The 13013-nt window shown below is 45.2% G+C and overlaps 1 protein-coding gene across 2 annotated transcripts in view; it reads right to left on the reverse strand.

Moving 5' to 3' along the window:
- The window catches only part of LOC138745501 (dual oxidase 2-like), a 75678-nt gene that overhangs the window by 58044 nt on the left and 4621 nt on the right, over window positions 1-13013 (reverse strand). Inside the window, exons 1-6 of one of the 2 annotated variants that reach the window (XM_069902582.1) lie at window positions 12366-12430; window positions 9122-9267; window positions 7008-7091; window positions 3701-3865; window positions 2368-2555; window positions 1216-1417 (exon numbers count right to left, since the gene is read on the reverse strand). In XM_069902582.1, coding sequence (XP_069758683.1) covers window positions 1216-1417; window positions 2368-2555; window positions 3701-3865; window positions 7008-7091; window positions 9122-9191 — 709 coding nt within the window. In that variant the 5' untranslated portion in view covers window positions 9192-9267; window positions 12366-12430. Of the gene's footprint in view, window positions 1-1215; window positions 1418-2367; window positions 2556-3700; window positions 3866-7007; window positions 7092-9121; window positions 9268-12365; window positions 12431-13013 lie in introns of those variants that run through there. The other variant, XM_069902580.1, reaches the window with a different exon arrangement.

Raw genomic sequence — 13013 nt, forward strand, 5'->3', positions numbered from 1 at the left:
GTGAGGGGTTTTCTTGGGTGCTCTGGTTTCTTCCAAGATGTACAAGGTTGCATGTTAATTGGGTGTAATTGGGCACTGGGATATCAATGGTCGGAAGTGGCTTCTACCATGTTGAAAAATTAAAATTTAATCTTCCTCTCAGTGGAGCAAAAAAAAACGTTGCTCTCCACATTGAACTTTGTCTAGTGAAGATGAGCCAAGTCCAGAACATTGGCAAAAAGCAAAAATGAAACCTTGGTCCTGTCCAAACACTGGCTAATTTGGTGCTCCAGTGGCCATGCCTATTTTTGAGAAAGAACGTTCCCAAACCAAGATCTCATTGTTGAACCACTGTTAAACTGAAGCAAGGGAAAAACGCAGGCTGTGGTTGTAGTAAACATACCGAAATGCCGGACGAACTCAGCCGGTCTTTTCAGCATTTATGGGAGACACTTCTGTTTTTTGGTTTTTTTCACAAATGCTGCGCTCCAGGAAATTATTCCCAATTTCCCAGAACACAAACTATGTAAAAAGATAATTCCCATCCCTACATTTTACCTTCTCGACCCCTAGTTATTTTCACAGGTCATCTGTGGCCTAAACTGAACTGCAGGTGATCCGTGAACAATAGTTGTCCAGCCTTCTTACATACTGCACTTCAGGTATTCTGTCTAAACTCATGGTGCGATCCGGCTATTTGTAACTTTGGTCATTCCTGTGTGAATGGCCGCTCCTGGAAGGTAGGGAGACACTTCAGAACAGAAAAATCATTCAAGTTCTATGTAAAAAAAAAACATGAAAGATATATCACCGATATTTCGGGCCTGAGCCCTTCTTCAAGAAAAAATCTGTAAAGGCTGAAGCAGGATATAGCAGAAGGTCTCAGAATTCAAACAATGGGGGAGGAATCAGACCAACAAAAGGTGGTAATTGGATATGATATAGGAATTAAGTGAGAGTTTATCATGTCTGCGCTCAAGGAGTCAGGGGGTGGGAGGGGGTTTTAATGAAAACCAGAGAAGTCAATGTTAATGCCATCCAGTTTGAAGGGTGCCCAGTTGGAAGATGAGGTGTTGTTCCTCCAATTTACAGATGGTCTCAGTCTGGCAGTGCTCGAGAGCATGGACAGACATATCGGCAAGGGAAAGGGGGATGGAGCAATGAAATGGGTGGCCACTGGGAGATCCACGCTATTGCAGAGGACAGAGCCGAGTGAGCTCGGTGCTACGAATTCACCGTAAAATCCTTTGAGGCCCGTGTCACCACGGGAGGGATCGGGATGGTTCCACATCATCAGCTTTCCTGTGCTCGACCTGGGAAGTCCAGGATCAGGCCCCGAAGCCAGCCGACCGTCGGAGAAACTTCGCAACTCATCCGACCAAGAGTGAGAAACTCCATAAATGGAGCTGCCATCGATCCACGCAGAAACTTCATTGATCTGTGAAAGGCAACGGCAAAAGGACTCAAAACAACTCCCTGATAATTCTTTGTGCTTCCGGCAAAGAATTGATGTCCCCATTAGTTTCAATATTGAGTCAATATCTGTGAAGAAGAGTGACAGTGAGGTCAGTTAAGAATTTTATTTTTAGTGCCTGCAATTATGTTTCCAATTGTTAATGTGATTTACTAGTTTCATCATTTATAGTTCCTCAATGCCAGAGATATTCTGACTTTCAGAAGCTCTAATAAGCCCTGGCAGCTTTGATGAATGTCAGCACTGGGGAGGATGTGGCTTTGTTGCCAGTAAAAGGTTTTCCTGGCAGCTTTGTGAACAGAGCTGATTCGGAGCCATACAGGTGACTTGGTAACATCATGAAAGACCGTGGGTTCGTTAATTGGGCACAGAGTGCACTTAGCAATCAAGTTCATCACAGATACATGTGTAACTATATAATATGCATGTACTAGTTGATAGCATGCAAAATTCTACACCCCTATCTTTGGCCCCCAAATCTGGTATTTTCCATATTTAATGTAAAAGTTGACCCCCCCACCTATATTTGACCCCGACCACACCACCCACCGGAGCATCCGTTGCCTTGACCGCTGTCTCTTGTCTAGGCCCCAGCCGCCCACCCATCCGAGTTCCCGATGCCCCGACTCTCGCCTGGACCCCAACCGCCCACCCATCGGAACTCCTGGTACCTCGAACGACACAGGTACTTAACGAGGTAAAAAGTAATGTGTGTGTAAAATAGCCACCCCCCTAAATTTTCTAAAAAAATTGGTCGACAAATCTCGACAATTACACAGCGTGTTTGGAGGAACTGCACATCTTGGTCATGAACCTAGAGATGGTCATTGAAGCATGGAATCACCCATACACCTGGCATGGACATTTACATGGGCTGAGGGTGGTATTTTTCTCTCTCCTCATGTTCCTGTTACCTGTATCCTTGGATTGTTGGGGCTGTGTCCGGAAAATTTGTCCCAAACTTTGCGCCAATACATTAACCTCACACTTTCTGTCCCGTTGGGGTCAAAGACTGAATCACCACTTGGGACGGGAACATCAAGATACTCAGGGGGACAGGCTGGCTGCCTGGCATCCATAACCTCACTTATGACGTGATATCCTGCACACATTTGGAAAAAAAAGACAATAATGGCAGCTTAATCTTGTAATGATGAATTAATTGGGAAAAATCATGCCAAGATAATTCTGTTACCCAGATGCACCATTCAGGGGCCAGTCTGCCCTCTCCTATCCTCTCATCCCATTACCTGCCCCCTCCCATCTATTCCCTCAGTCCCAAGTAAATCCCCTCACCACCAGCACTCCCCTCAGTCCCAAGTAAGCCCCCTCACCACCAGTTCCCCCAGTCCCATGTAATTCTCTTGCCATTGCATCTCCCCCAGTCTCACGTAAATCCCCACATCACCAACCCCTACCCCAAATCCCAATCCTTAATCACCACACCTCCCCGAGACCCATGAAAACTCCCTCACTGAGACACATCCCATTAGTCCCATGTAACCCTCTCACCACCGCACCTCCCCCAGTCCCATGTGAACCCCCTCATCAACAGTCCCTACCCCCGTCCCATGTAAAGCCCTTCATTGCGAGCACCAACCCTACTCCATCTGTGTGCATCCTTCAGGCACGGAAAACCAGATATTGTCAGTATCAGTGGCACCAACAAACAGGAAGGAAACAGCGTAAAGGAAAGCTTTGGAGGGGGTGCAGAGGAGGTTCACCAGGTTGATTGCTGAGATGGTGGGGTTAGCCTATGAGGAGGGATTGAGTCGTCTGGGACTGGACCCTCTGGAATTCAGAAGAATGAGAGGTGACCTTCTAGAAACATAAAATGATGCAAGGTATAGATAAGACAGAGGTAGGTAAGTTGTTTACTTTAGTAGAGGAGACCAGAACGTAGTCACAAGATTCAGGGGAGTAGACTTAGGACGGAGATGTGGAGGAACTGCTTTTCCCAGAGGGTGGTGAATCTGTGGCTGCCCATTGAAGCAGTGGAGGCTATCTCAGTAAAAATATTTAAGACAAGGTTGAGTAGATATTTAGATAGAAGGGAATTAAGGAATATGGGGAAAAGGCAGGTCGGTGGAGATGAGCCCATCAGCCATGATCACATTGAAGGGTGGCCCAGGCTCAACGGGCCAGAGGGTCTTCTCCTACTCCAATATTTTTATTATCTTTATGTTCTATATTAACAGACAGGTGTTTATTTTTCTTGTTGCTACAGACACAGCTCAAAATCATTACCAAAGAAAACACTCAGCACAGTAGTGCGTGCATCAGACTGCAGTCCCGATGAACCCTTGGCTATTATGTTACTGATAGTCCGTGCGTTTGGTACGTCTGGCTCAGTCAAAGCCTTGTAAACACCATCAGCATATCTGGCAGGCATGAGGCGTGTGAAGGTAGAACCTGAAAATGAAACAGAACCGCAGAGGGTTATTGCGGAAAACGATCACCGTCATTTTTATTGATGAACTAAACACCCTAATAATTGTACTTGGGCATCAGCCATTTCCCTAAAAGTAAACAACAGAACATGCTTCAGTGAGTGGTTAAATTGTCTGAAACACGTTCAGTACTTCGTGCGATTCAGACTGAAGGGCCCTAGTTTGATATAGTAATGGAGAGAATGGGAAGAAGCTGCTGGGTTCCTGAATTTACATCGAGATATATTGACTGCCAGACAAGGGAAAAACCAGAACTAAGATAGAACTAGATAAAATAGGGGAGAAGGTACTGGAACATATACTTTATAAGTGGGATAAAAAGCTGGTGCAACTCACCAGTATTGCATCATTTACTTAACACATGGAAGAAGATCAACTTAGAAAGGAAAAAAACAAATTACCAAATACCAAAATTACTCTTGACGCAAAATCCACTAATCCCTTTTACAATAGACAACCTTTCCTTTAGAGAATGGGAGAGAAAAGGAATCAAAAGAATAGAAAACTGTTTTTTGGGAAATAATTTATTAACATTTGAACAGTTGAAGAACAAATATGGAATAACTCATGGTACAGTGTTTGCATATCATCAACTAAAAGCTTATTTAAAGGATAAATCGGGAAACAGACTGAGATTACCAGAAGGAAGCTGCTTTGAATATGTGACTGCAGACACAGTGATAATTAAAAGATTTATAACCAACATGTACATTAAGCTGCAAGATAAGGAAAATGATGAAATAAGCTATAAACCCAACAAAAGTGGGAAAAAGATTTAAATAAAGATAAAAATTATGTTCTGGAACTCTGAAGCATATAATAAACACAAGGTTACGCATGATGCAGTATAATTAGTTACACAGGTTATATATCACGCCCCAAAAGTTTAAAAGAATGGGATCCAACATTATCAGATAGATGTTTTTGCTGTAAGAAGGAAATGGGAACAACAGTACATGCAACTTGGGCATGTACGAAAGTGAAAATGTTTTGGGAAGATCTAAATCAGATATTAAATAAAATCACAAAAAATAACATACCAAATAATCCAGAGATCTTTCTTTTAAGTAACATAAGAAGTAAGGAACTAGGCCTCAAATTGGATAAAGTGCAAAAAAGATTTATTATGATAGCCTTAACAGTAGCAAAATAATGTATAATGTCAATTTGGAAAATGGAAGAGAGCCTGAGAATACAGCAATGGCACATGGAAATGAATAAATGTATTCCACTGGAAAAAATAACATAATTTAAAAAATAAAGTCACAATGTTTGAACAAATTTGGGAACCATACATAGAACATAACAGAGAGGGTTTGCCTCGGACCTCCAGCACCTAAAATGATAAGAAGACAAAACGACTAGATTCAGTGTGTAAAAGTTGATGATGCATTTTTGTTTATTTTCCTTTGTGTGAAGATATTGTTTTATGGTTTTATTATATTGTATATTTTGAATATTTATGGGTTTTGGAGGGGGGTGGGAAGTGGGGAGGGAGGGAAAGGGGGAAAAAAGGGAGAAAACATCACTGTGTATATTTAATGAGAAACGTTTGTATATATTTTGGTTGATATGGTTCACAGTGTGAAAAATTAAAAAATTGTTAAAAAATGATGTATTAACTGCAGGCCATCAGACACTCTGGGTGAGTCCAATGCCCCATGCCTTTGGCATACAATATTGTGTTCCGGTCTGGTCACCTCATTACAGGGAGGATATGGAAGCTATGGAGAGGGGGCAGAGGAGATTCACTAGGATTGGAGAAGGTGTCTTATGAGACAAGACTAACAGAGATGGGGTTTTTCTCTTTGGAGTGAAGAAGGATGAGAGGAGACTTAATAGAGGTCGACAAGATTATGAGAAGCATCTTTTTACTGGGATGACAGTAGTAAATATCAGAGGACATCTGTACAAGGTGAAGGGAGGACAGTTTAGGTAAGAGGACCGGGGTAGGTTTTCACACCAGTGGGTGCCTGGAATGCATTGCCAGGGGATCTAAAGGCTGGCACCAGATTTCAGGTCAGATTTATTGTCAGAGTACATACATGATATCACTCACAACCTTTCTCTTTTTCCTGCAGGTGAGGTGGATTTGCCACTGATCATCAGTGCAAAAAGAAAATGGACTCAATGTACACAAATAAAGAAATGTAAATAAACTGACTGTGCAATACTGAGAGAAAGAAACAAATCAACAATGTGCAAAAGTAAATAAGTCTCAAGTTGAGGAGTCTGATGGTGGAGGGGTAGCAGCTGTTCCTGAACCTGGTGGTGCGAGTCTGGTGGCACCGAGACCTCTTCCCTGATGGTAGAAGCGAGAACAGAGCGTGAGCTGGGTGATGTGGATCCTTGATGATTGCTGCTGCTCTCCGAACATCCCTGGACATTTAAAAGACTCTCAGGCAGGCACATAGATGAAAGAAAAATAGAAGGTTATGGGCGTGAGGTTGGGAAGGTTTAGATTGTTGAGTAGGTTTATACAGATGGTCACAAAATCATGTTCTGTAAAGTTCGATGTTCTATGTCTCAGGGAGCAGAAACCAAACACCCGAACCAGTATCAATCTGCTTTCATTTCATTTGTCTGTGGGCATTCTGCCTAAGCCTAGCAGTTTCCCAATGACTGGATGAAAGTGAAGATACAGACCAGTCGTTGCTCAAAAGAATGATCTGTAGCACTGTTGTAATAGTGTTTAGCGCAGCACCTTTACGGCACCAGCCATCAGGACCGGTGTTTGAATTCTGTGCTGTCTGTAAGGAGTTTGTACATTCTCCCCGTGGGTCTCCCCGGGGGCTCCGGTTTCCTCCCGCCATTCGAAACATACTGAGGGTGTAGGTTAATTGGCTGGCACGAAACGGCCTGTTGTTCCATGCTGCATGTCAATAAAAGAGGAATCAGCTTCTTAAGCGATAAGAACCAAGTTGCCCATGAAATAACTGCATTGTTTTATGTTTGTCCATGCTTTGTAATGAGAGATGTACACAATTAAACTCAGCTGATTCAATGTTGTGATATCGGTGACTCACCAAAATGATTTGTAGTCATAAAACTGAGGAAATAAACCACATATTTCCATTGGGGAAACTTTTAAGCAGGGCTCTTACCTGCTGCGCCTCGTCTATGATAGGCGAGATTGTTGTACCAACCATCATATCTCTGCACTTCCCAATGGATATTATTTTGGGCAGCTGTAAGAAGAGAATTAATCAACGAGTGAACAAATTAGATTAACAGGCCATGAAAAAAAATTATGCAAATCTGTTCATGAAGATATGGTAGATAAGCACACCAGAATCTCCAGGCATGAAGAGGGGAAAGGATTACATTTTCACCATGACTCAGTCAAATCGATGCGCTCACTTGTGGAGACTCTTGTGTTTTAATGACAAAAGATGTGCTGGCATTAGAGAGGGTTCAGAGAAGTTTAATAGAATTATTACAGGCATAAAAGGGTTAGTATATGCAGACAAATGGAATCTATATGGAAATATAATGGAATATTTATATTTATAAATGGAATATATATAGAATGCAAATGTGTGTGTGTGTGTATCTACACACACATCCCTCCCTCCCTCCCTTCCCACCCCCAATAAATTATCAAAGAAAAGAAAGAAAAAGAAAAAAAGTTAGGAGAATGTCAAAAAGAAATGGAAGTCTCACAACTAACAATAATGGAACTGGGGGTTACCAACAGGACGGGCTTCCAGAGAGTCCTTAAAAATTTCAAACCAACATAGAGTAAATATGGGCTCCATATTGTAAAAAAAGTTGATACTTATTATGTAGATTATGTTATTTTCTCAAGTACAAGAACGCAATTCAGCATGTCACCTCTCCATCACTAAGTCCTTATCTGATTTCCAAGTAATGGCTATGCTCTTCCCAGTAAAAGCTAAAGCTAATCATAAAAATTCATTTTGACACATAGTTAATCTTAATTTGGGACTAACCACTTTAATATTACCCAACAAAAATAACATTGCAACCTGTGAAACTTTTACCTCTAATATTTTCTCCAAAAAATTTCTTACCTCTACCCCAGTGGTTCTCAACCTTTTTCTTTCCATTCACATCCCACTTTAAGTAATCCCTTTTCCATCGGTGCTCTGTGATTAGTAAGGGATGGCTTAAAGTGGGATGTGGGTGGGAAGGGAAGGTTGAGAATCACTGCTCTGGACCCAACTGTTACTGAAATATTTTGCTTGATAAAACCATTTCATTTGGAGTTCTGAAACCATGCACAAAAGAGTCAATGAGATACAGGTACAAGATTCTTTTTCTGGAACCCTTGGGGGACAGTGTGTTCCGAATTTCGGAAAGCCAGATTAAGCCCACCCGAATTATGCTACCTATCCACCCTCACCCCCTTCCAGTCATGCTGCCATCTCCCCACAACCCCCCCACCCCCCGACTCGCGCTGCCAATCCCTCCCTCACCTGCCTGACTGGCGCTGCTGGTCTCTTACCCTCCTGACTTGCGCTGCCGGTCTCCCCCCCTCGCCCGCCTGACTCACGCTGCTGGTCTCCCCCCCCTCGCCCGCCCAACTCGCGCTGCCAGTCTCCTGGCCGCTTGACTCGCACTGTCAGTTTCCCCTGCCCTCGCTGCCGGTCTCTCAGCCACCCGACTCATGCTGCTGGTCTCCCCCCCCTCGCCCGCCCAACTCGCGCTGCCAGTCTCCTGGCCGCTTGACTCGCACTGTCAGTTTCCCCTGCCCTCGCTGCCGGTCTCTCAGCCGCCCGACTCGTGCTGCTGGTCTCCCCCCCCGCCCTCCCGATCTCCTGATGGCCCGACTCGCGCTGCCACCTCTCCCCCCACTTGCCGGATTTTGGAGCTTTCTGGATTAAAACAGTGGTTTTCAAATTTTTTCTTTCCACCCACATCCCACCTTAAGCAATCCCTTACTAATCTTAGAGCACCTCTGGCTTAGGGAATACTATGTGGGATGTGAGTGGAAAGAAAAGGTTGAGAATTACTACTCCAACCAAAAAAGTTTTACTCGAGGACACTCCCAAGTAGAATGCAAAAATGAACCAAATCAACACCAATTTTTGTTGCAAAGCAAAATTAATGGAAATGAAAAAAACAAATGTAGGACAATTGGTAATGAGCAGAGGAGTGGGGATATTGTTGAATACTGGTACAATGGTAGGGACGTGTTGGTTTTAATATCAGATATTTCTCTGTCCTGGACAAAGAACCACTGAATGCTACTTACTGATGAGCACCAGAGGGAAGAGAAAAATCCATGCTGCCCTCAGCAGTTTCCAGCTGACAGTCTGTGCCATGTTCTCTCTGAGATCCAACCCTTTCACGTGTGCCAAAGGTGCTTCTGATTGTTCAGTTCCAAATACAAATCGCCTGCTGGAATTCAGATAAGGAAACAACTTACAAAGGGCTTAAAAAGGCAAAACCAGACTATTTAGAATGAGTTACAAAGAAAAATACTTTAATTCCCGGACATTAGGTCTTAACAAATTTTAATGTGTATTATTTGCTAATGCTCCTCGGGAGTGTGGCATGGGAATCGCTGGCAAATTTCTCTTGACATGTGGTGGAAAGTGTACTGATCGGCTGCATCACAGTTAGGCATGGGCACACCGTAAAGCCCTGCAAAAGGGACCACAACCCAGAACATCACAGGCAAAAACACTCCACCACCATTGAGAACATCTATGGTCAGAGAGCAGCACAGCAGCGATCGACACCACCCAGCACACGCTCTGTTCTCGCTGCTGCCACCAGGAAAGAGGTCTCGGTGCCACAAGACTCGCACCCCCAGGTTCAGGAACAGCTGCTCCCCCTCCACCATCAGACTCCTCAATGACAAACTCAATCAGGGACTCATTTAAGGACTCATGCTTTTGCATGTTATTGTGTTTTTCTCTCTCTGCATGGCACTGACCAATTTAACAAAAATTACACAGCAGAATGGAGTCTTTCTCTGGAGTCTATACCCAGCAAAACAGAGGTCTTCTCTGAAACTGATACCTAGCAGAGCAGTCCCCTTCACTGGAGTCTATACCCATCAGAACAGTGTCCTTCTCTGGAACTGATATCCAGCAGAGCAGTGCCCTTCTCTGGAGTCTATAAAGGGCAGAGCAGTGTCCTTCTCTGGAACTGATACCCAGCAGAGAAGTCTCCTTCACTGGTGTCTATACCCATCAAAACAGTGTCCTTCTCTGGAACTGATACCCAGCAGAGAAGTCTCCTTCACTGGTGTCTATACCCATCAAAACAGTGTCCTTCTCTGGAACTGATACCCAGCAGAGACGTCTCCTTCACCGGTGTCTATACCCATCAAAACAGTGTCCTTCTCTGGAACTGATACCCATCAGAGAAGTCTCCTTCACCGGTGTCTATACCCATCAAAACTGTGTCCTTCTCTGGAACTGATACCCAGCAGAGAGGTCTCCTTCACCGGTGTCTATACCCATCAAAACAGTGTCCTTCTCTGGAACTGATACCCAGCAGAGACGTCTCCTTCACTGGTGTCTATACCCATCAAAACAGTGTCCTTCTCTGGAACTGATACCCAGCAGAGAAGTCTCCTTCACTGGTGTCTATACCCATCAAAACAGTGTCCTTCTCTGGAACTGATACCCAGCAGAGAAGTCTCCTTCACTGGTGTCTATACCCATCAAAACAGTGTCCTTCTCTGGAACTGATACCCAGCAGAGACGTCTCCTTCACTGGTGTCTATACCCATCAAAACAGTGTCCTTCTCTGGAACTGATACCCAGCAGAGACGTCTCCTTCACTGGTGTCTATACCCATCAAAACAGTGTCCTTCTCTGGAACTGATACCCAGCAGAGAAGTCCCCTTCACTGGTGTCTATACCCACCAAAACTGTGTCCTTCTCTGGAACTGATACCCAGCAGAGACGTCTCCTTCACTGGTGTCTATACCCATCAAAACAGTGTCCTTCTCTGGAACTGATACCCAGCAGAGAAGTCTCCTTCACTGGTGTCTATACCCATCAAAACTGTGTCCTTCTCTGGAACTGATACCCAGCAGAGAAGTCTCCTTCACTGGTGTCTATACCCATCAAAACAGTGTCCTTCTCTGGAACTGATACCCAGCAGAGAAGTCCCCTTCACTGGTGTCTATACCCATCAAAACAGTGTCCTTCTCTGGAACTGATACCCAGCAGAGAAGTCCCCTTCACTGGTGTCTATACCCATCAAAACAGTGTCCTTCTCTGGAGCTGATGCCCAGCAGAGAAGTCCCCTTCACTGGTGTCTATACCCATCAAAACAGTGTCCTTCTCTGGAACTGATACCCAGCAGAGAAGTCCCCTTCACTGGTGTCTATACCCATCAAAACAGTGTCCTTCTCTGGAACTGATACCCAGCAGAGAAGTCCCCTTCACTGGTGTCTATACCCATCAAAACAGTGTCCTTCTCTGGAACTGATACCCAGCAGAGAAGTCTCCTTCACTGGTGTCTATACCCATCAAAACAGTGTCCTTCTCTGGAACTGATACCCAGCAGAGACGTCTCCTTCACTGGTGTCTATACCCATCAAAACAGTGTCCTTCTCTGGAACTGATACCCAGCAGAGAAGTCTCCTTCACTGGTGTCTATACCCATCAAAACTGTGTCCTTCTCTGGAACTGATACCCAGCAGAGAAGTCTCCTTCACTGGTGTCTATACCCATCAAAACAGTGTCCTTCTCTGGAACTGATACCCAGCAGAGAAGTCCCCTTCACTGGTGTCTATACCCATCAAAACAGTGTCCTTCTCTGGAGCTGATGCCCAGCAGAACAATGGCCTTCTCTGGCGCCTGTAGCCAGTGTAAGAATGTCCTTCTCCGGAGCCCATCGACAAGAAACACACAATCCACGGCGCCAAACACTCTGGTGTGGAGTATCGAGCATGACGGGTTCCGACATGAAACCTGGCCCATTCTTTTTCTTCCATCTGATCAGTCGAGTGCCTCCAGATTGACTCCAGCATCTCCACCCGACACTTCAATAATGAATTCTTCCCCAAACGCCAGGGGGGTGCAAATCTCGCAAACATGCCGTGGTCCAGCCGAGCCCGGACCAAAGAGTGGACGGCCACGTTACCCAAGGGAGCGCGGGTCCCAAGCCCGGCAGCCCCGCCACCGTGTTCCAACGGGGTCCACGCCACTCACAACGCGTTGGCCGGCAGTATTCAGGAAAAGTTGCCGCTGGACCTGGCGTGCGCTGGAAGATCGACCTCAAATAACTGACCCACTCGACTAAGTGCAATGCAACAAATCACTGCAAGTTTAAACTGACCCAATTAAAATTAAATGTGTTCAGGAGCCCAGGCTTTTGAATCCTTAAGGACTTTGATTTGCTTAGCCTGTTAAATAACTCGAATGCAATGAAATAGAAAAAAGTTCACTGTCCCGGAATCTCGGCTCCCAGATTGCCCGTTGCGGGCTCGGACAACCACACACTAAAGTTTTGAAGCCACTCAGCCCACTTACCTGCAGCGCAGAGTTAATGCATTGACGGGCTCCGGTGCCCTGAGGTGGGGAAAGTCATCTGCCTCTTTCACAGCGCAGGGAAGGAAGGGGTCCTCGTTGCGTGGAGAGGTGTGGGAGATGTTCTAGGAATTCCCACTTTTACTGAGTACGTGACGCAAACATCTGGAGCCGAGCCAAAATTGGGGAGAGCAGCAATGGTATAAATTGGGCGAGATCGGGACGCAGCGACGAACAAGTATCCCGTGTCTTTCCTTGGAACGCCATTTATACCCCGGTGGCTCCAAATCAGCCCCGCGTTCGGTGAGTTGACTATTGGAACACATACCTCTACCTTGCTGGAATTCTTAAATGTTTGGGAAGGAAAAATCTATTTTGAATGCATTCGACTTTTCAACAGGAGTGGGGGAGTGGGGGAGTGGGGGAGTGGGGAGTGGGGAAACATCCTCACATGGAGGGTGGTGGGGGGAAACATCCTCACATGGAGGGTGGTGGGGGGAAACATCCTCACATGGAGGGTGGTGGGGGGAAACATCCTCACATGGAGGGTGGTGGGGGGAAACATCCTCACATGGAGGGTGGTGGGGGGAAACATCCTCACATGGAGGGTGGTGGGGGGAAACATCCTCACATGGAGGGTGGTGGGGGGAA

Source organism: Narcine bancroftii, chromosome 11 (genome assembly GCF_036971445.1).
Source record: "Narcine bancroftii isolate sNarBan1 chromosome 11, sNarBan1.hap1, whole genome shotgun sequence".
NCBI lineage: Eukaryota > Metazoa > Chordata > Chondrichthyes > Torpediniformes > Narcinidae > Narcine > Narcine bancroftii.